Source organism: Diachasmimorpha longicaudata, chromosome 4 (assembly GCF_034640455.1).
Source record: "Diachasmimorpha longicaudata isolate KC_UGA_2023 chromosome 4, iyDiaLong2, whole genome shotgun sequence".
Classification (NCBI taxonomy): domain Eukaryota; kingdom Metazoa; phylum Arthropoda; class Insecta; order Hymenoptera; family Braconidae; genus Diachasmimorpha; species Diachasmimorpha longicaudata.
In genome coordinates this window covers 10293036-10319649 of record NC_087228.1, presented here as the reverse complement: position 1 = coordinate 10319649, position 26614 = coordinate 10293036, and the positions used below count along the sequence as shown (strand labels likewise).

The following is a 26614-nucleotide window of genomic DNA, read 5'->3' as shown; positions in this document are numbered from 1 at the left end:
TTACCCTCACCACATAGTCGCCATTTATTCCTTTGTATCTTCCACATTATAGTCTTTTTTTAAACTCCTGCACTTTCTTTCCTTTCCTTATAAATTCTATTACCACCTCCTCACATTTATTCGTGCAGTTATGCGGAATGTGTTCGACTGCTTCCGTTACCAAGTGGACAACGACTACGGATTCCTTCACGCCAGCCACCCAGAACAAATGTTCTACATGATATATTATTTTTTCTCCATTTATTTGATGTTCATTTACTAGAAGCAGCAGCAAGTACATAATTGCCTTGTATTTTTTAGAGGGAATGTCTTCCCGTCTATTTAAAATAATTGATCGACTCGATGACAAATAGTTAACTGATATTCCACAAAACTAGACCCTAATGGTACAGCTAAATAACATGGGAGACATTATAATAGAATTACGAGTGCATATATTTTTATTATTTTCGTCGTGTAAATCAGGCGCCAACGGATTCGCATGCACAGCTGGTCTTCTGGTTCTACTCGCCGATTTTCTGGCGAGGGAGAGAAAAAGGGTAACCGAGATATACCGGTATCTCCTCATTCCTGAGTAATCGACAGGGCCCCTTGGGCACTAAACGTGAGGTACCGCCATTTTCTAAATAACCCAAGCGTCGACCTGCTTCGATATGTCGAAACGATAATGCAAAGTAGACAGGTGAATTTTTCTAATCACTCTCATGATTCCAGCCAATTGCTCAATTTTTATTTCCCAGCTTATGTAATTGATTTTGAATTTTGTGGCGTCAAGTTATGGGGTGAGTGTCCCTACCAGTCAGCTGATGAGTTTTGTTATTATTAAATGTGATCTCGCCTCCTTCATGTTACGCGATAACTCATCAAATTCTCTTTTTTTCTGGGAAGAATTATTTAGACTGAGATCCTCATCGTAGTTTCTCTGAAAACCCGGGGTTGTCGGACTCTGTCAATTGTATAATTCAATGAATTCGCCGAACTCGGGTAAGTGCAAGTGCGTCTCAACAATAACCTCGACCCACTGCCAATAGGAAGCTCCAGGACGAGACATGGAATGATTCCGTACGGAGAAATAAAATAACGATTACCCGGAAAAGTCAATGATAATAATGAATCTCAGTTCTAATAACTAAGACTGTTGAAAAAATTTCTACCCCTGCACCCCCTGATCCCACCAAATATCTGCAGCTCTTCAATTTTCCCTTGATCATCAAAGCGCTTCGATTAATACCGATGATAACCGGTATAATTTTATCGCCAAACGAATCACAAACAAACCCACCCAAAAAACATCAGTCGCCACTTTCAAAGATCCACACAACCGCACAACGTCCAATCACAAGTTGTTACAACTGCCATAAATACAGATACATAACGATGACAAGTGCATATACATTAGTTATACGAATGTGTAACTCCTCTGAGCCCTGGGGATCTCAGATAGCACTGACTACGTTTTAATTACCCCGTCGCTCACTGGGCGTACATTCCTCAATCGCATCAAGATGGCCGCTCCAGGATCGTTGACCGTACTCACAATTTTTTACATCCCCTCTGTCCCCTCATCATCATACACGGCTAAACCCTTGTTCGTTCACTTGGCAAAAGGTCAATCCAAATGTATTCACATTCTCCAGTGCTTCTGTATCTCACTCAAGCCTCCCGAACGGTTTAATCTCACTGATAATCTTCAAGTCGATGTAAACGACGCGATCGTTCGCGTGTGGTCGAACGTATAATGGCCCAGGATAATCACTCTCGAATGGAGGAGAGGGATGGATGTTTCTTTGAAGCTGTGTAACGACCCAATCACTTCCACGATTTCGATTCCAGGAAGAGGGAAAAACATGGATGCTCGCGGGGAAAATTAAAAAGAAATTAAAAATCATCGTCATTTCGGCTGAAATGGGATATTTTTTTTTATTTAATGTGTGACCGAAAAAAAAAAAACACGCGACCTTCGGTGGCATTACGAGAGGGGGAGAGTGAGTGTTCGTTTTTTTAATCACCTCGTCGTGCCTTGAATTTCCAGGAACGCTCGAATCTCGCAAAAAATGGACATTAAGGTGGTGAAGGGGTTGGAGGGATTTTAATATCCCCCGCCAGAAATCACCAGAAACACTTGTACTAGTTTTTATTCAGAATTTTCTTCCTGAGTATTTGAATACAATCGGAGGTGAATAGTTTCATACGGGAAGGGAGGGAGGGAGAAAATTGCAATGCTGTCAAGAAAGGATTAATCGAGTCAGCGATTAGACGACGAATGAAAACGCCAGTATTTCAATTTGCCTCCGTTAACCCCTGAGAATGTAGCCACTGCGATATTAATATCCTTCCAGCAGTAAAAAGCCCGCCAAAAAATTGAAAATGAATGAATTTGAACGGATTTCCGTTTGTTTGGGTATTTTTTATCATCCACCAGAGCTGCACGATACCCAGACATTCATTTCAGCTGTTTTACGTGCAAAAGGCTCCCTGGAATGCACATTCCTAATTTTCCCTCCCATTTTTTAAGAGAAATTAATATATCTGACCTTTGAAACGCTAAACGGTGTTCTCAACCCTCGTATTAACCGACTAGTGACGAAACACTTTTTGTGTTGAAAAATATTGAATGTACCTGGAAGACTTCCGCGTAACAGGGTTTACTGGTCAGTACCAACCGACGAAGGGGGTACATATCCGTGACTCTTTGCACGTAGCCGACAGAAAATATCGTCATTATGCGGTCCGTTTCAACGAGCGAAAACTCACTCGTTGGCACGCGATCCCTACGAGATACGTTTCTCCGCGACCTTGGTGGAAGAACCAACCGCTTCGGCTATGGTTTTCAGTCTTTGGTTCGCGTATACGAATTGATATGAAATTTGAGAGGAGAAAAGAAGATCGAAGTGTGCAAATTCGTCTGAGTGACAGACACGCATGTGAGTGAATTTGCGTGATGAGAAGTGTCTCGAGTGAATTCAATGGGATGTCGTGAAATTATTGCAAAAATATGGAAAGCGTTGGGGACACTCTCCAGGGAGTGTGGAGATATTCATGAGAGCATTTTATGCTCACCGGATGATCGGACACATCTCTCGAGTTCAAGTGGACTTTTATATTCTTTCTCTCGTCCTTTTTTTTTCGCCGATTTTTTCCCTTTTTCTCTCCCTCTTTTTTCATGGCTGCGCTCCATCTCTGTCATTTCTCCGGTGGACGATGGAGGAGTGTGTGTCCGTTTTCCTCTCTGTGGTGGGTCCATTCACCCATGGCTGGCGGGAAAGGAACCTTTATGGGGCTGTTTGCCCTCTCCAATCGAGTGGGTCTCGTTTTCACGGTCTTTTTTATATGGCCTCGGTTTTTTTCCCATTCGAGCATCTTTGCGCGCCCCTCACTGATGTCACCGTGAATCCCCCGGATTCGCGTTTGTTCGGAACCAATGGGGAGGCAATGCTAGTGTTTATTGATTTCCAATTAGCCGTGTCCTTGTTGGTAAGATGAAAACAATTTCACATGCGATCCGAGATTAATGGAGAACCTCCAGTGGCTGTAAAAATAAATGTGAACATTTCTCAATAATTGTGATTCTCCCCCGACGTTTTTGAGTATTTAAAAAATGTCTCAAAAAGATATGTCGGACTTAACCCTTAGTTTTTCCACTGTACAACATAATAACCCTTTGTTGGAAAAAATTTTCACCACTGTTTCGATAAAAATAATAAACCGGAAAATCGTCATTGCCTAATGTTCTGTGAAGCTCCACTCGAAATTACGAAAACACAGAGTCAGCAGAGTCACGTAAAGGGGACGACTCCAAGCTCCAAGGAGAATGCTAAAGCGTCGATTCCCTTCGCGGTCACGTCGCTTATAGTCCGCCTCCACCCCTTTCAACCAGCCAACTTCCCCAACACTTGGAATCGTCTCCTAAAACTCCACTGGCGTATCTACCAGAGGACATGGATGACTCACCCCCTCCGATTTTCCCCGAGTGTCAGCAGATTTTTTCAAAAAATCCTGGTAGCGTTCTTTTCATTTTCAATTAAATAAAATTCTCCTGGTAAATAAATTGAAAATTACCCAGGCAACGCTGAGGTGGGGTAATCTCCAGTGCCTCACGCTCCCGCAGTTACCTCACGATACATCCAATTAATCCTGCAATCAGGGTCTCTCTCCTCCACCTGGTTTATTTGCGATTAAAGCTCGCTCCAATTTCACGTGAGTGGGCGATCCTCTTCTCTAGAGTGTACAGTCTACACTAAGCGTAACCACGAGCATCGCATCAAGCAGGATTTGCCCCATTTTGTACAACAATCTCAGTCCCATTGCGTGCTGCTTCTTATTTAGAAGGCCTTCCACCGTACACTGCTCTGCCACGATGCCCCTGTTCTGTGTCGAATTCATCCCTCCTCTTCGGCACCTCCGCCTCCTCGCAATGCTGCGTATGATGATTGCCCTATCCAAGCCTTCTCATCAGCTTCTCTCCTCGTCGGATTTTATTTTTATTACGGTTGATCATTTTTTTTTTTATTTCAACTTCTCTCGGTACATGCTCATCCGTGCTTGGGCATGAGCAATCTCCGCCACTTTGGTGGTCGATCCGATTGCCTTGGACTTCACCGGGATCTGCTGCACTGCGTCCCGAAACCTCCCCTCCAAAACAACTTATGCACGTAAGGAACGTACTTTCAATCATAAAGCCTCCAATCGTGGCACTTACGGACTGATAATATCAACCAGTTCATTTCGAGTTTAATTCAACATTAATTTTTTATGATCGGGGGGCGAGGGGGACTTTATTAATTTTCCGTTTAGGGGAGATGATGGACTTACTTTGGAGGAGAAGAAAGTGGCAGTGATTTTATGATATTATTTTTTTTTATTCTTTACTGCAGTGTGTGAACTTGAAAGGGCAGAGTGAATCACAATATTTATCATGAAATAATGAGCTCGTTCTAACAATCGAATCTGATTGAGGTGTAGGGACACTTGCAGAGCTCCCTCCAACTGAGGAAGATTGATATTGGAGAAGAGTAATTTTCCATGGGCGCCGAAGGGTCAAGGGCATGGCGGTACCTTTTGACCCGATGTTAATTAGTCCGGGATTTAAAACTAAAATGTTCCTAGGTTTGATGGTCTCTCTGTTGCGATGCGAAAAAATGAGTGGACGAGACTGGGGACGAGATGGCTAACCTATCATTACACCGCCGGTGAGGATAATTCAATTTATTTTATGTATTTATGGACATGAGGAAATCGAAAGGTGACGGGGATGAATAATCGGAATGACGGCGATGTGAAAAAGGGTGGAGTGAGATTTTTGCCGGCTGATGGGGTATTTTTTTTAGCTCAGTACTGAGTTGGGGAAGGGACGTACTGCAGGAATAGTGATGGGTAGACTATGACGACTCCTCCTCTTCTGGATCACGACTGCAGTCATCATCATTCGGGTTATTTTTATGGTTGCGGGGAGAAAATTGTGAAAGTGAAGTGAATACATTTTCACCGACGGTTTTCTCCCTCTTCTATGACAGAGAAAATTCAATAAGTTGAAGGAGGATATTCAAGCTAGACACTGGTGAGTGTAGTGAGGGAACGTAAATTTAAAATGTTCCAAAAAAATTCAGTGCATCCAGCGACCGTAAATTTGGAAAATTCATTCCGAACTTTTATGATTACCGTACTCCACCGTAAAATTAAATGACTTTGTCAGGCACCTGAACGATCAACTCACTTCATCCCGGTAAATTAAGATAATCCGAATTTCAATCTCATAATGTCTGCGACTCTGATGCCCTGGACATTGTAGGATATCCCCTTATGTAATATTGATGACTTGCTGCGTATCAAATGCCCCATGATAGCCTCCACCCCCTCTCAATTTCTCGTCACCATCCAATAACCCATCTCCTCTCGCTCCCTCTTCGTTTTCGGGGGGGAATCCTGATTGCGAAGCGGGTTGGGGCCACTGATTTTCAATGGATGGGACCCGAATTTAAACTATGATTACCTCAACGCCGGTGCGCTAAGTATGGGTCTCCACTGGTTGAACGTAATGAAGCTTTGACAAATTAGAACCTCGGTAAATTACGTGTACTTTAACCCAACCCCATCGCCATCTACACTGCATTCTGTCGATGTACATGAGAATGATAATACTTAGGCCAGATTAATGGAACGATTCATTATTTGCAGATAACATGTACGACGATTGGTTAATTACAAGCAGCCATATTGCCGGGGAAAAATCAAGTTATTAAATGAGTGAATGGTGAATGGGGCAGATAGGGGTAATTATTCTGTGTACATAATGACACCGTGTCCCGTCTTTTCGTGTTCGATCAACTGCGACAAAGTACGCGCACAAAAATATTATTTATCACTGACATTTTTTGTTCAGACAGAGGCATAAAAACCGAAAGTCTCAACTGCATGTTAATTACCCAGAGCCATCAATTTTTGACAGATATAATGGACTCGGAAATCAGGAAAAAATGCGTAACGAAAGATTCACACAAATTTACCGAAAATGCCGAAAGGAGAGCGTCCTAATTCTCCCGGATACGAGAGCGTGGAGAATTCACATTGTTTTTCGTGGCCTGAACCTCCGGAAGGGTTTCAAGCGCCAGGTCAAGGGAGCGGGTCTTTAGCATTTATGAAGGATGGAACGACCAATGGGAAATTTTCTAATATATGCAGTTTTGCTTTAGGATTTTTTAAAACTCTACTCCCCATTCAAAGAATTCCAGATTTCGAAAGTTGGCCGATACCACACGAGTCGGATCAATTATTTTGACAAATTCAGGTGTAAAAAAATGATATGTTCGTGCATCGAATTATTGCTAGTCTTTTTTGTCGGTGTTGACAATATCCAGTGTTGTTCAACCATCTGGCCACCGCTTGAGTAGACCAAAGTGTGCATTTTCTCACCGCAATATCGAACGTCATCCCCAGGACGTCGAGCCACAGACCTTTCATAATTTATTAGCGAGCATTCCGGACGACACAGAGGGGAGTATTAAAGAGTCGAGTGTGTATTACGCCGTTGGGATGCTCCCCCAGCTCCGAATCATGTTTTGTCGTGTGTCGGGGACATAGCGGGTGGTCCTTGACACGATATCCTGGCTTTCTTCGGTGCACTGATACAGGAAATCAATTATTCAATAGGTGAAATCATATTCATTTTATCGCAATAATATAGTTTTCATGTGAATGAAATTTCTATATTGCCGGTTCTTGGAAAAGTGTATGCGCTATTAGGGAAGAGGTTTCTCATTACTTATCTATAGCACTAGAATATTAACGAGTAAATTCGCCCATATCCCATGTTTTTTTTTTCATATATCAAAGAACTCGTCTGACTCGTCCATTTGTTTGCTTATTTTGTATATTTTCATGTGGTAAACGACGATTTACATACGTTAGCATTGAAAAAATACTATAAATAATGGGAATACTTTCTAAATATAATGTAGGCTGCCCGGAGAATTCGAGAAGGCAAAATATCCAAATTTAGACTACAGCATGTCGAAGCGGTTGTGGCACTTGAAAATTTCACGAGTGATTTTTTCATTAAAATAAAATGATTTTTTAACGATATTCCCACCGTCCCGATGCGCGTGCAATCGAGGAACAAACTAGATATTAACATTGGTCTCAATCCCCAAGTTTAATCAAACGCTAACCGTCGGAGATTTAATCTGGGACGCAAAGAATCGACTCTCTTTCGACATTAGCGAGGGTATATTTCCACCCTTCGCTGTGCGCTGTACATTTACAGGGGATGTATAGCCACATCTTGAGTAATGTAATCACAACATCGGGGGTTGAGTGGATTATTTATAGGCACTCTATTTGTGGATCTAATGGTTGAGGGAATGATATGACAGTTTTAACTCCAATCAGACTGAGAATAGAATCAAATTGTTCATAGGATAGACTTCTCTCGATATAAAAAAAATAATAGTCTATTTTTTTCTTAATTTTTGACCATCGAAAAACACGCGGAAATATAAAGATAAGAGAACCTGTGGGGTAATGCTAACTCGACGATCAACAGTTACACTCCAACAATTTTGACGTTACTTTTAGTAACAGAAAAAAAGAGTTTGGGGTTTTAATGGCTTGTTCAAATCTGTATTTCAGATAAAGAAATCTCAATTTATGTGAATTTCATGCAAAAAGCAACTCAACATTCCTGACTGATTAACCGGCCATTTAATTAGGCCTCGGAAAACGATTCCTAAATGCTGAACGAAAACGTTTTACCCGTATTTTCAACATCACGCGAGCTTTCATGGCTCTGTACATATACAAGTAAGTAAGAGAAGGTAAAAGAGAAAACAAAAATGAAGCGACTCCTGCAATTCGTTTCGCCTTTACGATCAGCTGTATTTCGTCTCTAAATTTTCATTTATTTATTTTTTCTCAATGAGTGTCTGACACGCAAAAATGTTTATCACAATGAATGACGCAAAGTGCAATACCATAAGAATAGAAAATAACGGAGGAAGTAATATTTGGGAAGAAAATTGAGTGGAAACCGAAAATTTTGTGATTTTTCAGTAGTTGAAACCGATTTAGTGCGACAGAAGCCTAACTGGGATAGAATTAATCGCATCATTACACATTAATTAACACATATTATTTCTAATAATACGGTCTATTATTAGCGATAGTGTTGGACATTCCATTTCCCTTCTAACTTCAAAATCGACGCATCAAATTACGAAAGCTCTAGATCACGTCTGTCACGAGCAGCATTCACTACTGAATATCCACTAGAAAGTGATGGTAACACTTATGTGAACCTCCCCGAGTGCGTTGTGAGTGACATTTGAAATAATTCACGATTCCGAACTGATCGATGCTTCTCAGAGACGTCAGAATGTTATGGCTGCCCCAACGACGGAGTTGTATTTAAGCCCTTCCAATCAATAATTGCATGGACACTCCAGCACTTCCCCCTCACCCCTAATCGGACATAATTTTTTATCTACCGATTTTCCATACCCAGTAAAAAAAAAATTATTCACAAACGTTTAATCTCCGCCCATACTACTACCGTTGTCAATCGTTTTCGCGGTTACGGAAAAGAATGTACCCTATTATTTTGACCGACAGGGGACGATACGCAACTGTCGCCAGTACCACCCACCCTCTCTCACCCTCACCCCTCCCCATTCAGCCACCCACACTGCGTTTCTCGCGAGTCAGGGAGCCAGTGGTATGATGACACGTTGTGGATTTTTCCACGCTCATTCTTTTTTACCTCTCTATTCTTTTTTTCAAACCATAGACAAGTCCTGAACGATGCACATAACCCCGTGCAGTGCATCCCAGCACACAGGAAGTGCGCTTGGCGATCAAAGGGGGGCGGTGACGTAAAATCGTTTGATAACAGAGACGAGTTGACAGTAATTTATATTCCCCCAGTCGGGTTCATATATGTTCGAGGTTAAAAAGAGAATGAGAAAGAGTGAAATAAAATAGGACAAAGTGGTGGAATCGATTGAGAGAGAAAAAAACTGTTCCCTCTTTTTTTTTTGTTCTTTTCCGCGAAACCAATCTGTTCATATCGCTAACCACAATCTGACTTCAAAAGCCAGGTGCACATTTCCCGAGTTTCCTTCGGCAAATTCAATCTTTGTGATTTTTCCCGACTCCGTGGCTGTTCCTAAAGCCCTGGAATAATACTGTGGGTGAAAATACGATTGGACGAGAGTGGAAGAAGTGCCGTGAGAGGACACACCAAAGAAACCGGCAGTCAGATCGGTTATCTACCTCGGGTAATTACTCAAATGTCTCGGAAGAAAAAGGAGACAAATGAACGTTTGAGAGATGCACATTAAAATTATTCGACCAGTGGAGGTAAATACGACAAATGATAAATGACGAAAAATGCTGGGGGCTTTTCTGCTGCACTGTTATGTTCTTATGGGTGAATCTCCGCCCTCCGACATTGGTATTTGGGGTTGAGATAAAAACGATATAATTATTGCAGTAGTTACGATCGAAGGGGGCATTCAAATTCCTCTCGGCGAATTGTGCTCGGAGTCGGTATCAATTAAATAATTATGAGTACGTGTCCTCAGGACTGGGGCAATTAAATTCTGCAGGGGTACTTAGAATTCACTCGCGCGATGCAAAAAAAAGGGTGAGGAATTTTTTTTAGAGGAAGAAAACAGGTTGATTGGCGGGGGAATGAACTTAAACGATTTTGAAAAGGTGAATTTTGGCTGAAAGGGTATCGAACTCCCTTAAAAATACATTCCGAGGTGGTACCCAAGGACTTGAACTAGTTGAACGTCAGATTGTAGCAGAGACAGGCAAGAGCTGAGCGAAAAAGGCCGATTCTCTAAGTCGACTTAAGAACACCCGGAGGGAATGACGGGTGCAAGGTTTGCCTTAATTCCCGTAATCTTCGTGTCAGTGTAGCTCCCACAATCCTCGAATATTCAGGAACCCCGAGTATATAGGTGTAAAGCGAATAATAACCCACCTTTTCTCTCTGATTTTGTTCAACATTCGATCCGTAATCATTGAGAAATGGCTTGCGGGGGTAGCTCCAATGCTGGGATTCGATAATTACCACCGGGAGTCGAGTAGGCGGCCCAAGAAATCCACATAATCGCAAACTCCCAATCACTTCCCACCCCCATCCACTCTCAATCGTTATCACCTCCCCAAATTATTCAAAATTTATTGAATTAAAAAATGGCCAGCAAATGCGACGTTATGAACATCTCGAATGAACTCTCGTCAACAGAAAAAAAGGCACCTGCAGTACTTCACCTGCTCCAAATATCATCCTCCGCACGCAATTCCACCCAAAAAGGTCGGTAAAAAAATATGAAAAAATGAGGGCATGAAAAGATCACAAGATGAACAAAAAAAATCGGTGGAAACAAAAGAAATAATAAAACACAAAACGAAAAATGTGTATCATACGGATAATTGCAATAACATCGTGAATCCGTGCATGAAGATTTCACTCTTCCAACCGTTGCATTTCCGGTTTACGTATATATTTGAATTTCCTGTCAGGTGGAGATATGAGAATGAGGGACTTTCTTATATTCTGTTCCTGTGGCTTTTGTATCATCGGTTGTTTCATCTTCACTGGAATATTCTCATTGTTATTTCCCATTTGGCCCCAGTCATTTCATTCTAAGAATCTTGATAAACCCATCAGCCCCTCCAATCACAAGCAAAAATAATCTCTGGGTCTATAGTTAGAGCCTTCGTGACTGGAGAAGTTGAAAAATTCACAAAAATTCTCCTGCAAATGTTTTTTCCATTTTTTGTCATTGTTTTTGCCTCTTGTTTTGAGGTTCTTTTTCACTTTCGATTATTCACGGGTTTTTGTAGTATTTCTGGCTGACCCTCGGTGCCAGTAAGAAACGCTCAGGGCGTCTCGAATATAGTCGGGGCAATGTCTTTGCTCTCGTCGCGGATGAACGAGCTTAGTCGCGATGGGCGTGGCAGCATAGAGTCAGAGAGCCGTGACGTACTGGCATATAAAACATGTACATACAAAACTGTGTAACGTTGGCTTTTGTAACAAATACATGAGCAAGTAACGCGTGCGCGGCCACGAGCGTGACACGGGGCACACGCTTTTATATTGGGCATGCGCCCGGGGCACTTTCTCTTCAACGGATAATACCTTTGGTCTGCTACGTATGCTAAAATTCAAAGTCCCGGAGTGTCTGCAAAGGGGGTAGGGGGAGTTTTTCCCTCTTCTCGTATCCACTTTGACTTCGCTTGACTTCAGGAATATCGCAGCAACGTGTCGCCGGATGCTGGGGCGGTGACGCGTGACGGTATTAATAATTCGTAGCACGTTGGAGGTAACGAGGGGGTAGGGGAAGGGGAGGGGGAGATGTTGAGGTCTAGGGGGAAGAATTAAATTGCTGGTGAAAGTTGGGAATGCAAAATTTTGACGGGGTATTGAGTTATAGGATTTGATGATGTAATTTTTTTTGGCATTTAAATTTCACATTTTGTGGTGGGAATATTATTTACTGGTTGCGAGCTATTTATTAAGTAGTTTTACCCGATTATTGAAATAGTTCTTGGTTAATGATAGTTCACGGGCTTTCGTCGTTAAGATTTGTTACTTGTTGATAGAAACCTAATTCATATATTTTGCCGTCATTACCTGAATTTATATGCTACTCTTATTGTTTATAGTGAAATGGTTTTTCTCTATTCATAAATTATTCATCTATTCTGTAAGCCTCAGTGAAATTCCACTTACGTTTGTAAAAATCAAACGAGACTCTCACGTTCTTCCCATTTCTCCGAAATCCTAATTTTTCCACTAGTTTCGTTCACATGAGAAAGGTTAATTGATCACATTTATTCTATCTGATTAATTCTGCATAAATGATTTTCCCCTGTGACAGATTGAAACTCCATCAGTGGGTGTACACCCAGCAATAAATAACCGATTTTTCCAATTCATCACCGATGAAATCGTAGATCACCGGCGATTGGAAAAATTAAATTTTACGAGTAGTGGTGGCTCTCCCCTACCTCGTTACATCTAAGCGTCCACCCACACACTCGGGCCCCGACCGTCGAAGAAATATTGAATTCAATGGGCAATATGCAGTATCGCACGCAGGACAAGTATTACGAGAGACAAAAAAGGGGTACAGGCCCACGCGAGGGCAGCCGGTATCGGTGGATCAAGATCGTTATCGAGTGGAGTCTCTCCCTCGCATTGTATTAAGGTACTGACTGAGTTTACGAATGAGTACCGGGGACTCGTCGTGGGCGCAAGAGGGGCCTTTTATCGAGATGAAATGCGCGCTGAGGAGCATTATGGGACTGCGATTAATTTTTACAATATTTTTTTTTTCATTCTCCATTTGTCAGCCGCCGGCCATTTCCGTGTCTTTTTATCGAGTGCATGTGGGCGAATTTTAGCCATTAATTTGTCCCCCTTCCCCTCCACCCGAAGGATTAAAAAATTATTTTAAAAAATTACGGGAACAAAGTCGTAAAAAAATGGGACATTAATTTTGAATTGAAATAATTGAGGGGTAAAGTGCATTGATATGCTATTGAAAGGGTGGGGGGATGCCCCCTGGGGCGACTCACGAGTGACGTATATTCTCGCCTCGTATACGGTCACGAATTACCGCGCGTGTCCAGCGATGTAAGTAATGACAATGCGATGACTGGCTGGACACTAAACACCTGCGTTCCGCCGTGTCTTATCTCGCGGATACCTGCTGTTAGGACCCAGTGGTTTTTTGCGCTGTAGATTTACCTCGAGTCCCTCAACACGGATGATACGTCGATATTGGAGGATTCCCGTGCAGACACTTTGGGTGGTCTCGGAAAGTACCGTCACGATGGGACGTCGTATTGCCTGCGCTGGCGGGTATAATCCCATTGTTGTGGCAATCCGTTAGTGATTCATAAAAAAAATATCATTTTTTCACTGAATCATTTTAAATTGAATGAAAATCCATTCAGTCTTAATGACTGGAGAGGTGGGGTAAATGAAAAATATGGAGAAATGAGGGAAAATTATTGTGTTCAGGGGGACAAAATGAGCTCTGGATTTCATTAATTAAATTGAGACGAGGAGTGATTATGTTTTCATTTGATTTTGACGTTTGGAAGCAGTTTCGTGACTTGAAGAGAGCTCAATGATGTTATCCCTGATGACTTGTATAAGTACATGTAAGTAATAAAATGTTTTTAATTTTTAATCCGATTCCCATTTTATGAATAGTTTAATTTTTCATGAAAATTCCATTCTCCGGGATTCGAGATGCTTTAGGTAACGCGCATGCGGAGATATGCAATGGAGGAAACTAGTAAAAAAATAAAAATCTTTTAAATGTTTCCGAGGAAGTATCTCCTATTAGACACAGCCTCCCCTGTCCGTTGCACACGCACTCAGGCCCTGCGCACGATGACTTTTGTCCCACCGCTGTAACCCCCGGGGATAAAATTCGCGAGCTCCGATCACACCCACACACACATACAATTTACATTCACCCTAAACAACGATATTTCCCATCTCTCTCTCTACATCTTACGTTCCCGCGAAGGCGTGGTCCAGAGACGCGCGACGTCCATTTGTCTCGAGCGCCTCCCGCACCAGGAACGCCCTCGCATCCCACGGGCATCGATCACGTCTCTCTCGTCTTATATATCTCCAGAAACGACTTGAGAATTGTTACCAACATTTCCGTAATGCTTAGATTACACATACTACTCTCTGGGAGAATAGACTGAGCTCCAAAAAATAAATAGATATTTTCTTCTCATTTTATTTATTTATAATTAGTTCTCCTGTGAGTCCAAATATATCGGAAATTCGTAATACCAATTCCTCATCGGCCAATATAATCGCCATTACTTTCGCAATGGACGCGGGAAAATTCAAATACGACCTGCGAAGCGCTCAGTCAATCTCGTTATTATTAATAACATGAGGAGAATAAAAAGATAATTTCATTAGTCTTTTTTTGTTTCAGCCGGTAAGCATCGCTGTGCTTAAACTACCCGGAGAAAGCCCCAAACTCTTCGTGGTATGTAAATAAACTTGTGAAAAAAAAAAAATCAAACAAAACAGAGCTAGCTATTTCAGCAAGTATTCGTTTCCCATTATTAAGCGATCGATGCAGATACATTTCGTGAAAAGTGGAATTTTCTATACCCATAGTGTATTCCATCCCCAAAGAGGGACAAAAAAAAAGTACACGAGCCTAAGGAAGCCTCTGCACGCGATGTCAGTGGAAATAAACTTCGGCGTGTTTTGCCTAAGGCCTGACCCCGGCCACCAACTAACGTTGGCAGGATGTCGCCGTTTGTGCACTGTGCGCGTAGTTGTTCGCGTGTCTACCATAAATTTCTTGAGGAATTCACGGAAGTAACGAGAGTGGGATTAGATAAAGATATCGAAACTAGAAGTCATTTCGTGATTATCCAAAAGTTTTTCGTTAAGACATTTCGCTATTATTTGATAATTTTTGTTTAGGAAATCACTTGTTGCATATTATAGCGCACCACATGATATATTAAATGAGATTAGGTGTCATTTAGTATGAATACTTGGTGGCCACGATTCTAGACTGAGAACAAAATATATTTTTGTCAAAAATATTCACAGTAGTCATCAGCGTTGGATCAAATCACCTGATTTTATTTCACCCCAATAGCGACAAAAATTCAATAATTCCGAAATGCAATAAATCAACCCTGCAATCTGTTGGCATCATTAAATATTGATACACAGAATCAGATGAAGCAATAACACAATCCGAATGTCGAAAACATTTCTTCCAGCGCGCCCCCGGGGTACAGTAATTAATGATTGCACGGCCTGAAACTTATGCCCACATATGAAAATTTATGCGACTGAGGCCCCCTCCCCCCAGTGCATTGACACATTTTTCGTCATGTCTCTTGAGAATTCTACATGAACGTACGTGAATGCATCCGAGTGGCAAAAGTCGAGTGAGAGAGATGCATATGCATGAGCCAATTGATATGAATGCATCGGTGCATGCCAAACGAGGCAATATCTCGACTCACTTTTTATATCAGATCCTATTTTTCCTTTCTACTGCGGTGCATATGGGTTCTTAATACGTGTATATACAGCCACACGCGGAAACACCGTGCGAATCTTTAATTATCTGTCGGAGTCTCTTCCCGCCTCTCCCTCGCTCATTAAAGACCGTTAGCCCCTTGTGAGCTGGAGAGAGAGGGAAAAATTCTTCAGACTTTACGCGCCCCAAAGTCCCCAATTTTTAATGATGATATTTTGATTAAATCTACATGGGGTTTATTAGCACCGAAAGCAAAACATTAATAATATCCACGAAGCAGCAGATTACGGACAATGAACATGATGTACATCATTAAGGGTGTCAATCTGTTTCATAATAAAAAAAAAATCATTTGGCTTCATAAGACCCAGAAAAATATTTTTATTTAATATGAAAGTATTGGATTGCGAATCGGTAAAGAATCACTTTTCGCATATTCACGTGTTCCCGGGTCTCAGTGACACATTATTAGATTTTTTTCATTGAATTATTACCTGTGTATAGCACATTCATTAAATATTTTTTCTTCTCTCATTAATTGATCGATCTACAAGTCATTAATTACTTCCAGTCAACTTATAATTTGCTGCAGGATGAGGTGTGATCTATTTCATAGAACTAGAATAACTTTAAATCTAAACGTGTAATTGATGAACTCGTGTAGTTGATTTGTGATACGATCGTTCATTAAGAAGTTGTATAACTAAAATTAATCACCCAAAGCTTGAGAATGAGTTTGGTTTTACGGAAAAGTTAATTTAAGTCACACAGAAGCGCAGAAGTATTCTGTATGTTCTTGACAGTTCTTATTTTTAATTCGAGATTTAAAAAACGAATATGAGGTTCAATATTATGAATAATTCATCAGTACTGATGGGAATGACGTTCTTTTACGTTTTTTGGGAATTATGAGTGGCTCATCATAAATATATTAACCTCGTCCCAACAATGCCTGCGATATTATCTTCGGAATTTTGTCGGCACACGCGTGGGAGGATTTTTCGCTCGATGCAGCTCTTCATATAAATGCAATCTTGGTAATTTTATGGGGAAAGGCAGTTTTCGAAATCCATTATTCATCGTAAACAGTTCGCAATTTATGTTGGCTATAAATTTTGAATGAATGTTTTGAAAATGGAATGTATCCAATTATTAATTATCGACACCAGTATGACCACAAATTATGAAAAATGTGTTCCATAAAACTTCTAGTTTCATGACGACAAAAAATAGTATAGAACCCGCGATTTTAAAAATATAGTTACGTGCAAGTATCAATTACCTACTTGTACAGTATATGGACGGGCAATTAGTCAAGTTGATATCCCCATAAAAATCCTTGAGTTTGCATACTGGACAGCAATCTACACCCCTCGTCGCCTCCCCAACATATCCTCTACACCTGCAACGAGGTGACAATGATACGAACTGAATCCTCAAATATTTATTGAATTTCAATAATCGATATCACCACGTACGAAGCCGTAGAGATTGATAACTGTTCATCATCCGGACCAAGTCGGGATTATCGACAATCTGCTACAGAAGTCGTTGAGAAATCGATTTTTGATCCAACCAATTCGCAATCGAGCAATCAAACAGCAATCGCGATCTTCGCTACCATTCCGGCTAGTATGGAGGCCACTTGACGGCAGCTGTGCGAACGATAACATCTCGAGGAGAGCAGCTGCCTCCCACCTTCGAAAGGTGAATTATTGAGTGAGTGACCATCGATGTTATACACACGGGGACTAACTCATAGTTAACGCGAAAAAAATTGATTTCCTTTGAATTGTAATTGAGATGAATCTCTTTGATTCTCCGGAAAAGGACTTTACCCCCAATTTTATTTACAAAATTATCTGAGTGAAGTATTTTATATGAAACCAAAATCTACTTCATTCAAATAATATCTATTTGTCCCTCCCCCCCCCCAAACCTCCCCGACGGCGAAATTTTCTACTACTGCTGGCAAAAAACGTTGAACCGAGAAACCCCTCGCATAATTTACATAAGGTAAAATTACATATTCAAGCGCTTATGCAAACAAAAATAGGCATTAACTTGTCACATGCTCCTTACACTATTGCTTTTCCTCTCAACCATGCTTTCGTGATGCCGTTGATCCCTAACAATATTACCTTTCCACGCTGCCTTCGTGATGCAAATTCTCACTTTAAAAATTTTACTCCTTCATGAGGATAACAAGTAAAGTGTTTTCTTCCACAACTCCTCAACGATACTTTCCCGGTGTACACGAGTTAGATGATAACGATAATGATGATGAAGAAACAGTTCTTCCAAGGAGTCGAACCTCAACAAACGAAATTCCTCGTGGACGAGAAGTCGGATGAAATGAATGAACTTGGTAACGTTATACGTAGGCCGGTAATTATGACTCGTCTAATCACCGACAATTATTGCAGTTACCAGGCTAGCGGGCGTTATCTCGACCGGTCCATCTTCACTACTTTAGAGCAAGTCCCAGACATAAATAATTCAGGAGGACACGGCAATAACGAATAACTGTAATTCAATATTACAAATTAATTTCTGAGATAACGAAATTCACGATTTCTGTGATATGGCTTCCACAGATCTTTATAACAACATAAATTGTTGATATATTTTTTGTGACGTACCTCGAGGCTGTTTTGTTGGTTCTGCTCCACTTTGATGCTTCTAGCACTCACCTTCATCTTCATACACCTCTTCTCATGACGTCTGGAGGAGAAGCAACCTAACAATTAAAATCCTCACCGAAACAGACCTGCTATTATTACTGAGTTATCGTTTCTAGACGAGGGAACTATGAACGAATATGAGAGATATGTGGGCGTGTTCGATGCCAATGTGCCATTCTAAAGCATTCGAATCCTTCCAACGTGTTGCACTTTTTCAACGAGGGAAGAAAATCCAGACAATAGACAATTGCTGGAGAACGACAATCGCATGATTCTTCTCGGGATTCTTTTTTGAAGTAGTGGAGTGTGGTGCGATTATTTGGATGGTGGGAATTATCGTGTGCGATTGTCAAGGGCGTGTGACCACTAAATTAGGCGAATCCAATGCGTCTCATTGATGCAAATGCGAGACGCCATCGGGGGATGATTCTGATGGAAATAACGCAATTGGAGATGGTTTTGTTTGACCTCAGGCAACATCCTCATTACAGTTCTTCGAAATGTGTGTGAATGTGTTTTATACATATACGATGTCACATGGCATAATATAGGCCATTCCGGGGTAAAAGTCGATTTGATCTGTAGCTCTGCGGCTTGAGGTTTTGTCAATAGATAAACTTGAAGGGCCCTGGATTTTTTGGAATTGTGAGAATAGTGAGAAAGGGACTTTCTAACATATTCAGGCGCCACACAATCGCTTATATGTTAATCCAGTGAGATGTAAGGACGCGCATATAAAGATACGCGTACCATTATGAGGATATTACCAGCTGCTAACGCACCGTCTAAATCGCTATTTAATAGCAGGCATGCGAAGCTTATAGTGTGCCACAAACTCTCAATGGAGGTCCCCATTCTGTTGAACTATCTGTATGTACGTACGTATCCCCCGATAATGGGGCCCACAGAAACCAGCCATATAGTTTTTATTAAGTTTATCTGCGTCTTACATATTCATCCATGCGGAAATTTCGAATTGCGGTTTCATTGCGTGTAAAATGCACTTTTAAAACATTCATCATGATACAAAAATACATAATATTGAATATATTATTGAGACCACAAACAGCTCTGAACATGAATCAATCTATGAATAATTCAAAGGATGAATTTAATTACCTACATTCAGTTTAAATAAATTATATTCATCAGTAAATGAGAAATTAGAGTTGAATAATTTACATTAAAGGATTTATTCATATTTTTGCTGGCGAATTGAAGCTGTGATCCACTTTTTAATTTTATTATTTGAATGACAAATGTTTTAGTGTTAGGAAATTGGAAAAAAATTACTTTCCATCGCTGAGTGCGATAAGGGAAATTAATCAAAATAATTACCTCATAATTCTAATAATATACCGTCAAATACAGCCGTTATTTATGTTTTTTATCAAACGACTTCCAACCGCAGTTTTTTATTTTTGTAAAATGAAAGCTAATGGAAAACCAGAAACTCGGGATTCTCGTCAGTCTTGCTAATAACATTCGATTGAATGAGCGTAACGAGAATCCACCCACAGTTGATTATAAAACCGTCATCCCCCATCTAGCGCACCTACAATGTGACGCTGACGAGGGGCACTTTTCCACGATGTGTTTCACCATAGTTGCTATATTCCCGTAGACTTTGACCGGGTTAGTATCAGAGGGGCTTCCACTCACGCGTGAGTTATCCCAACCCCTGTACAATATGCGTCCGACTGTGTATGAGATATCTCTGTGTAGTCCTCTCGTCGATGTGACCGCGCTGATCACAGAGCCCGATGAGAGAGGGGGGTAATAATTATTACAGCGCGACGATTTCCAATTACAGGGCAACACAGTCGTGCCTATACCCACGATGTAGCCAAGTTGACATTGCTAGACTAGATATTGCGATACCTGCGTCATGGAGTGAAGTATCTATACCCTTATTTACGTGATAGCAATACATAGACGAATCCATGGGAATTGGGATGGAGAATTTTTTTGGTTTAAAATTGCTAGTTGATTGGCAAATATTAAAATTTCCTTAATTATTAAATAAAAAATAGTCTGTATATCTATATATATATATAGTCTATATACGTGTGTATATATTCGAGTCGAGATGAATTTCTACGCGGGGCAAAGACATTTCCGCGGAAAGAATCGAAAATTGGAACGATTACACGATTTTCCTGAGGAAGAAGTCCCTCACAGAAACATTGCGTCATAATTTGTCAATTATTGAGCTGTAAAAAATCATTCCGAGTGTTGAACATTCGCGTGTATCTCTCAAACGGTAATTTTGAATTACTTGAATCCGCACACAACTGAAATAGTACCAGCACCGGGCTCAGTAGCTGCAGTTAATGAGCAAATTATTTTATTTTCGTATTTATTTTCTGGAAACAAAAGTTCATTTCCAGTGCCATAATTAGCAAATCCGGTACAAAGTTTGCCCCGGGGCCCTATGCAATCCGTGAGTTTTTAAATTCATAATAGAGATAATGGCGACTGGGACTGAATTTTTTTACGAGCAGTCTTCAACGCAACGAGTGGCATGCAGAGGGCACTTCTGACATTGGAAGAATCGCCCAGTGTACAATGATAATTGGAGCTCTTTACTCCGGTAGGCCATATGAAGACTCATTTGAAGTTATATGTTTCTTCGTGTATATGTCCAGAGTACAGTCGAGTGAATGAGAATTAATTGTCTAATGAAAGGCAAAACTCACTCTCTGAAACTGTTATTATTTTAACTCCTGTGTAATTCGGTTTATGGAACTTTTTTCGCAAAGGGGTAAATACATGATTATTGGATAATTCTAGGGTCAGCGGAAAGCTCTGAGTATTCAATGAACAATTGAGTTGTTGCAGCAAATGGTCAGATTATGTGAAACGATGAAGTACAAAAATCGGATGAGAAATATCCGATAGAGATTTTTTTTGAAATTTCATGAGATATTGAGAACGTTGCGGGGGCAAAGTCGTTATTCTTTTCTTTGTTCGAGAATGTTTCCAATTGATGAGAAAAATATTTTGCACTTGCCATTTTCCGCATAAAATTTATATTCCAAATGTATTCTGACAACTGGATGAGTCCACAGGTGCATAAAACATCGATGAAAATCACTCGTGTCACGCCACACGTCGAATATCACCCATCATGAAATTTACGTTGGTACCCATGTATATATACGTATACATACATGTATACATATATATCTATACGTGAATTCACGGGTGAGAAATAATAACGCGTTGGGGGCGCTTGAAACGACGGAAATTTATCCTCAAATTATTCGTTGTAAAAATATTGTCCACACGGTGGAGTGATAGGGGGTTGGGAATTTATGTTGGACACGTATGATATCGAATGCCAGTAAATAAGGACAATTCGTGTTCAACGGTGGCCCCATTGGAGTGGATGATTTATCGGATGGGCGCGTGTGGCGGGAAAATGATACAAAATGACGCCGACAATAACTCCACGCAGCCAATTCCCTCTCCCCTACCTCCGTCCTCACGCCACCCGCCTGTTATTGTCCGCCTGAGGACGTAATCGATAAAGTCGACAAAGCAGATTCAGATAAACGGAGGAAAATATTCCACTCTTTCATTCCTCCGGTTTGTCAATAAAAAAATATATTTATCTTGAGGTAGAGGGTTAGCCGATCGGGGAAATCGGGGGGCTGATTTAGCGAGTGGGGTTAGGTCGTATGGTCAATGATTTACCCGCGGTAATGGAGACGAATGCGGCCATAAGTTCTCGTCCACAACCTAGGGATACCGTGGATGCTTTTGCTTTCGCTCGTCAAGTTTTTATCTCCTTCGGACTCTCGAGTTCTTTCGTTTGCTCCTCATCCAGTGATTTCGCCCCCATCTTAACGTGTTCACTCATTTTTTTATCCTCTAATATTTATTTTAAAAGACTTGAAGAGAAAATTTCAGTAGAACTTACCTGACCATTTGGTGATCAGGTGATGTTCTGGTCCTGTGAGAAAAATTAGTGGATAAATTTTGGCTGACCGGTGCAGTAATTTCTACTGAATTCTTCTCTCATTCGATGACTATTCCGAAATCCTGGTCTGCAGGACGAGCTCTCTATAAAGACCTGCATCCCTTATTGCAGCCATCCTAATCGAAGAACCCAATCATTCCCTGGATACCTCGATATTAAATTGAATAGGACCACTTTCAACTACAATTATCACTTGATCCCGAGAAAATAATAAACGATGAACCATCCTACCCCATTATAATAGATTAAAATACCGAACAAATACCCTTAATACCGCAAACAACACCCTAAAGGATTCCCACTGAAGCTGCAAATTGCACAAACCCCCCTGCAAACTCTTCACAGACTCATAAAAATTCCACCTCATTTCTCTGAGATTATTTATTTTCTTTACCACCTCGATCGGAGAATTGGTTTTGCCTGAAACTCCTCATCCAAAGATAATAAACAATGAAAAAAAAACCAGTAAAAAAAGGGACTCTTGATCGACTCGCAGTGTGATGAACTTTCTTCGAATCGTTATCGATCGAGTCAAGTGGAGAGTATAAAGACGCGGTAAAAAGAGGGAGAGGGGGTGGATGGGGAAGAAGCGATTGCACGCCGGAGCATTACTGGATAATGGGACGCAATTTCTGGGCTCTTTGCTTTCGAGTGGTTTCACACCTTACGGGGCCCATCGGAGTATGTGCCAGCGTTCGCGCGCCAAGCCACAGACTTCTTGCTGCACCTCCATCTCTCCTTCTCTCTCACTTGCACCTTTTTACATGGGTAGAATCGAAGCGAAGGGTTAACTTGATAACCACGTGGTAACCGCGCGCCTCTGACCGAGCGTCGTGGCTCTTAACTGCATATATGGCTGAGTGCACTAGGGGGAGGATGCGGTGGCGGCGGGGGGTGAAGAGGAAAAGGCAAACGGTCATGCCGCCTTCTTCTTTCTGTTATAAGCCCCCATGAAAACCACGTACAGAAACGGGCAAGTGTATTTGCCTCGGCTTTAACGCCCCAACGCCACTTACATCCTTTGAACGGTTTTTATTATTATACTTATTTTCCCTTTTCACGTAAGATGAATTCTCTTTACACAGGATCGTTCGTTTTTCTGATATCTAAATTCACTGACGTGCGTACAAACATTGGAAATTTATTTTACTGCAGAAGGAAAAATAAATTGCTTCTGAGGTGGATGCAGACATCACCGATTTTGAAAAATATTCTGTTTGTCAGAGTCGGAGGACAAGGGTACAGGGATTTAATCCTCTGGTTGATTCCATTCACATCTGCAGAGGGAACGTGACAATTCTGAGTCATCGGAGGTGTGTGAATCCGCAATTTTTCAAGTGCTTTATTATCTACTGCACCACTTTAGGGGATATTATTTGGGGATAATTTTAAACTGAATTATTGAGTGTTGAAGTCTTTGAGAGAATTTTATACTGCTAACGCCGCCTCTTGAGTGATAATTAGAAAGAAAGTAATAAATTTGACGTAAGATCTCCCGTCACTCGAAAAATAATTGCCCCTCCCAAAACTAGTAGAAGTATATGAAAAAAATTCTATTCAATCATATCAATTTATCAGAATGTTTTCCAAACATGAGTGTCTGTTTCTTTGATATTTCTCTCCGTAAAAAAAAATCTATCCACGATGACAAATGGGTTTAGGTGGTGGCCACTTAGCACCTCAGGTGATGTGCTCTCCACATCACATCTATTTGTGAGGATTTAACCACCCGGGGGCCCTGAGCTTTGACAATACGCCCCACGAAGGTGTATGTTGCGTCGAGTTATCTCTCAGCGTGCGATCTCAGCGGGCAATTCTCATTTCTCGTCAGCCCCACCTCATCGCCCGCTGATTCATGAAAATGTAAAAAAGGCACGCGCTCTCTCACCCGAAAACTACTCAACACGAAGGAATACTTTTTTCTGGGAAAAAAATCCATTTTCGGATGAGGAGAAGTTCGATTTCTCCCAATAAAATGTGTCTCAAGACGCGTTAACAGCGAACAGTAAAATTCTCTTGACAAAATAATTTTTTTCCGTCAGTGTAACATCATAAGATAGGGAAAATTTATGGTATCGCGATTGAACGAGGTATGTTAAACTTTAAGCAATCAACTTTGCAATTAACTCGGCCCGGAGAGGCCGATAAGCCACCGGATAAACTCGTGTTCAATCATAAGAAGCGAATTGAAGTGCAATTTCTTTTTCTATAAATTTGCACGACGCACGCGTTGATAAAATACCCCACGTACATATAATAAAAATATTTTTTTTCTCGTCTATACATACCACCAGGAGAATCAATTAATTCACCGCACTGCAGTACGATCCTCGGTAACATAAATGCAAGTGGTTCCCTTCTCCTTCTCATATTCCAGGTGGATTCGAGACAGGCGCTGCAGCATAAAACATGAAACATTGGATATTAGTTAAGATTGAGTCTCAGAGAGTCTGTGCATCCTACGAATCCATTAGTCTTTATGTACGCCGATATGATACGATGAGGAGAGCAGCGTTGGTATCGGCCTTGGTATGAGGGAGATGCTGTACGGAGATAAGTGCGACGATCCATCGAGAGGTGCGTTACGATAATTAGAAAATTAAATTGTTTGGTATTCCAGGTAGTACCCAATGATGATTAATAAAAATTATGGATATGAATTTTTAAATTTTCATTCTCAGGAGAAATTAATTCAATTAATTCTATTGATGAATAATGAGGATATTAAATTGTCTGAAATCGTTATAGATTTTTTTAATCGACTCAAAAATTTCTCCTCAACTGACATTTCATTTCCAAGATGTCGTCTCCATTTTTTCCCGCAGTCTGTCATGCCATCAAGAATATCGTTGACGTGGAGGAAAAATAAAGGCAAAACTGTGCGCAGTATCTCGTTCGGTCCATCGATATACCCAAAAATAGCCGGAGGACTGGGTGGGTGGGTGATTTAATGCGAGCGCACCGGGACACGGTAAAAGACGGGAAAGACTGAGAGGAAAAAGAGGAAAAGAAGGGGGACTGATATTTTAATACACCAAGGAGCGTGATGCTCGGCCATCCATCTCCACCCTCGCCCCTCACCGCTTCCTCCGCGGCTGATGGGCCACGGTATAATGCCACCCCACCCTCTCTTTGTGCGTGTATACGCTCAATTTTGCATACGGAAATCACGATGTATCTCTCTCTCCTCGGCAGACGCGCGAACAAGGAGGCCCATCCGATATTTCTCTCTCTTCATGCCTCCTCACTCCTTCTATCAAGACTATCCCCGAAAACCATTCCATTCTGTCCAGGAAGGAAGACGGTTTGTTACCATTATCTTCAATCGTGTCCGCCGTTCATGCATGTACGATTTAACGAGAGTGAAAACCGAGTGAGTGAATTTATTCCTTATCGTAAATGTATGCTAACAATGGCCGTTCAACTCTTCGAGTGAAACCAAACGCAGAAGAGGTGTAGTAAAAGAATAGTGTGACAGTGTAGACGTTCGGACAAATTATTTAAATATAAATATGTGGGATTAAATTCTTTTGTATAATTTGACTCTCCAAAATTGTCATCAAAATAGTCTTCCGATGAAAAAAAAAAACATAAAATATTTATTTACACTAGTTCCATGAAAACAATGGGGCAAAAAAACTGTGAGAAAGTCCTGCGAATTTCACCTGTCGGAGGGAATCAAGATAAAGGAACAATCGTTTTAGATTTCAGATGGATTAAAAAAAAATGAGAAAAAAAAAAGAATAAAAATGCAAGAAGCGTTTTAGTGGCGACGACCGCCTAATGCATCTTCGATCAGGTTCCCACATACAACGAAGCCACCCCCGCGACGTGTAGTCTAAGCTCTCTTCCCCATCTATAGCCTGGTACACGTCGGGTTATACACAAGGTATAACCCATAAGCGAACTGTGGGATAAGCAACGTTTTCGAACGTTGTTTTTTGTGTCTGGCGGGCCCTTCGCCTGCGATGGGTCCAGGACCCGCCACGATTTAGTGGCCCTAATTGCAGGGTTGAGCTATTTAATTACCGGGTTTGAGAAGGCCCACTCTCTCTCTGCGCTTACCCCCCTCCCTTGCCCCCCCCCCCCCATCCCTCTCTTTGCCGCAAGTTTTGCCGTCTTCTCTACGCGTCTCTCAAGACATCTAACGTCAAAGTACATTTCATGCATCAATGAATACAAAATTTTTAATATTTTTTCGTCGCTATCAGAACTGCACAGATCAGTATCTCAGATCTTCTAAAGAATATTTTAATCGAAGTACATAAAGATAACAAAAATTATTGTCAAAGTAATGTTTGCCGTCAGTCAAAACCACCAACAGACGGTTCGAAAAATTCAATCAATTTATTTCCAGTCTCAATAAATTTTTTATTATCCTCCAA

At 41.0% G+C, this 26614-nt stretch overlaps 2 protein-coding genes across 15 annotated transcripts in view; one reads left to right on the top strand and one right to left on the bottom strand.

Moving 5' to 3' along the window:
• The window catches only part of LOC135161382 (uncharacterized), a 125781-nt gene that overhangs the window by 22609 nt on the left and 76558 nt on the right, over positions 1-26614 (bottom strand). For all 9 annotated transcript variants that reach the window (XM_064118903.1, XM_064118901.1, XM_064118904.1 and 6 more), the window contains one exon: positions 24518-24624. In XM_064118903.1, coding sequence (XP_063974973.1) covers positions 24518-24599 — 82 coding nt within the window. In that variant the 5' untranslated portion in view covers positions 24600-24624. The remainder of the gene's footprint in view (positions 1-24517; positions 24625-26614) is intronic.
• The window catches only part of LOC135161373 (transcription factor Sp8), a 66171-nt gene that overhangs the window by 7976 nt on the left and 31581 nt on the right, over positions 1-26614 (top strand). The window contains exons 1-2 of one of the 6 annotated variants that reach the window (XM_064118876.1): positions 9805-9849; positions 14484-14537. The exons of 2 other annotated variants lie outside the window; for them this stretch is intronic. In XM_064118876.1, the coding sequence (XP_063974946.1) occupies positions 9820-9849; positions 14484-14537 (84 nt within the window). In that variant the 5' untranslated portion in view covers positions 9805-9819. Of the gene's footprint in view, positions 1-9804; positions 9850-14483; positions 14538-24582; positions 24807-26614 lie in introns of those variants that run through there. 3 more of the 6 variants (XM_064118882.1, XM_064118878.1, XM_064118880.1) reach the window with 3 other exon arrangements.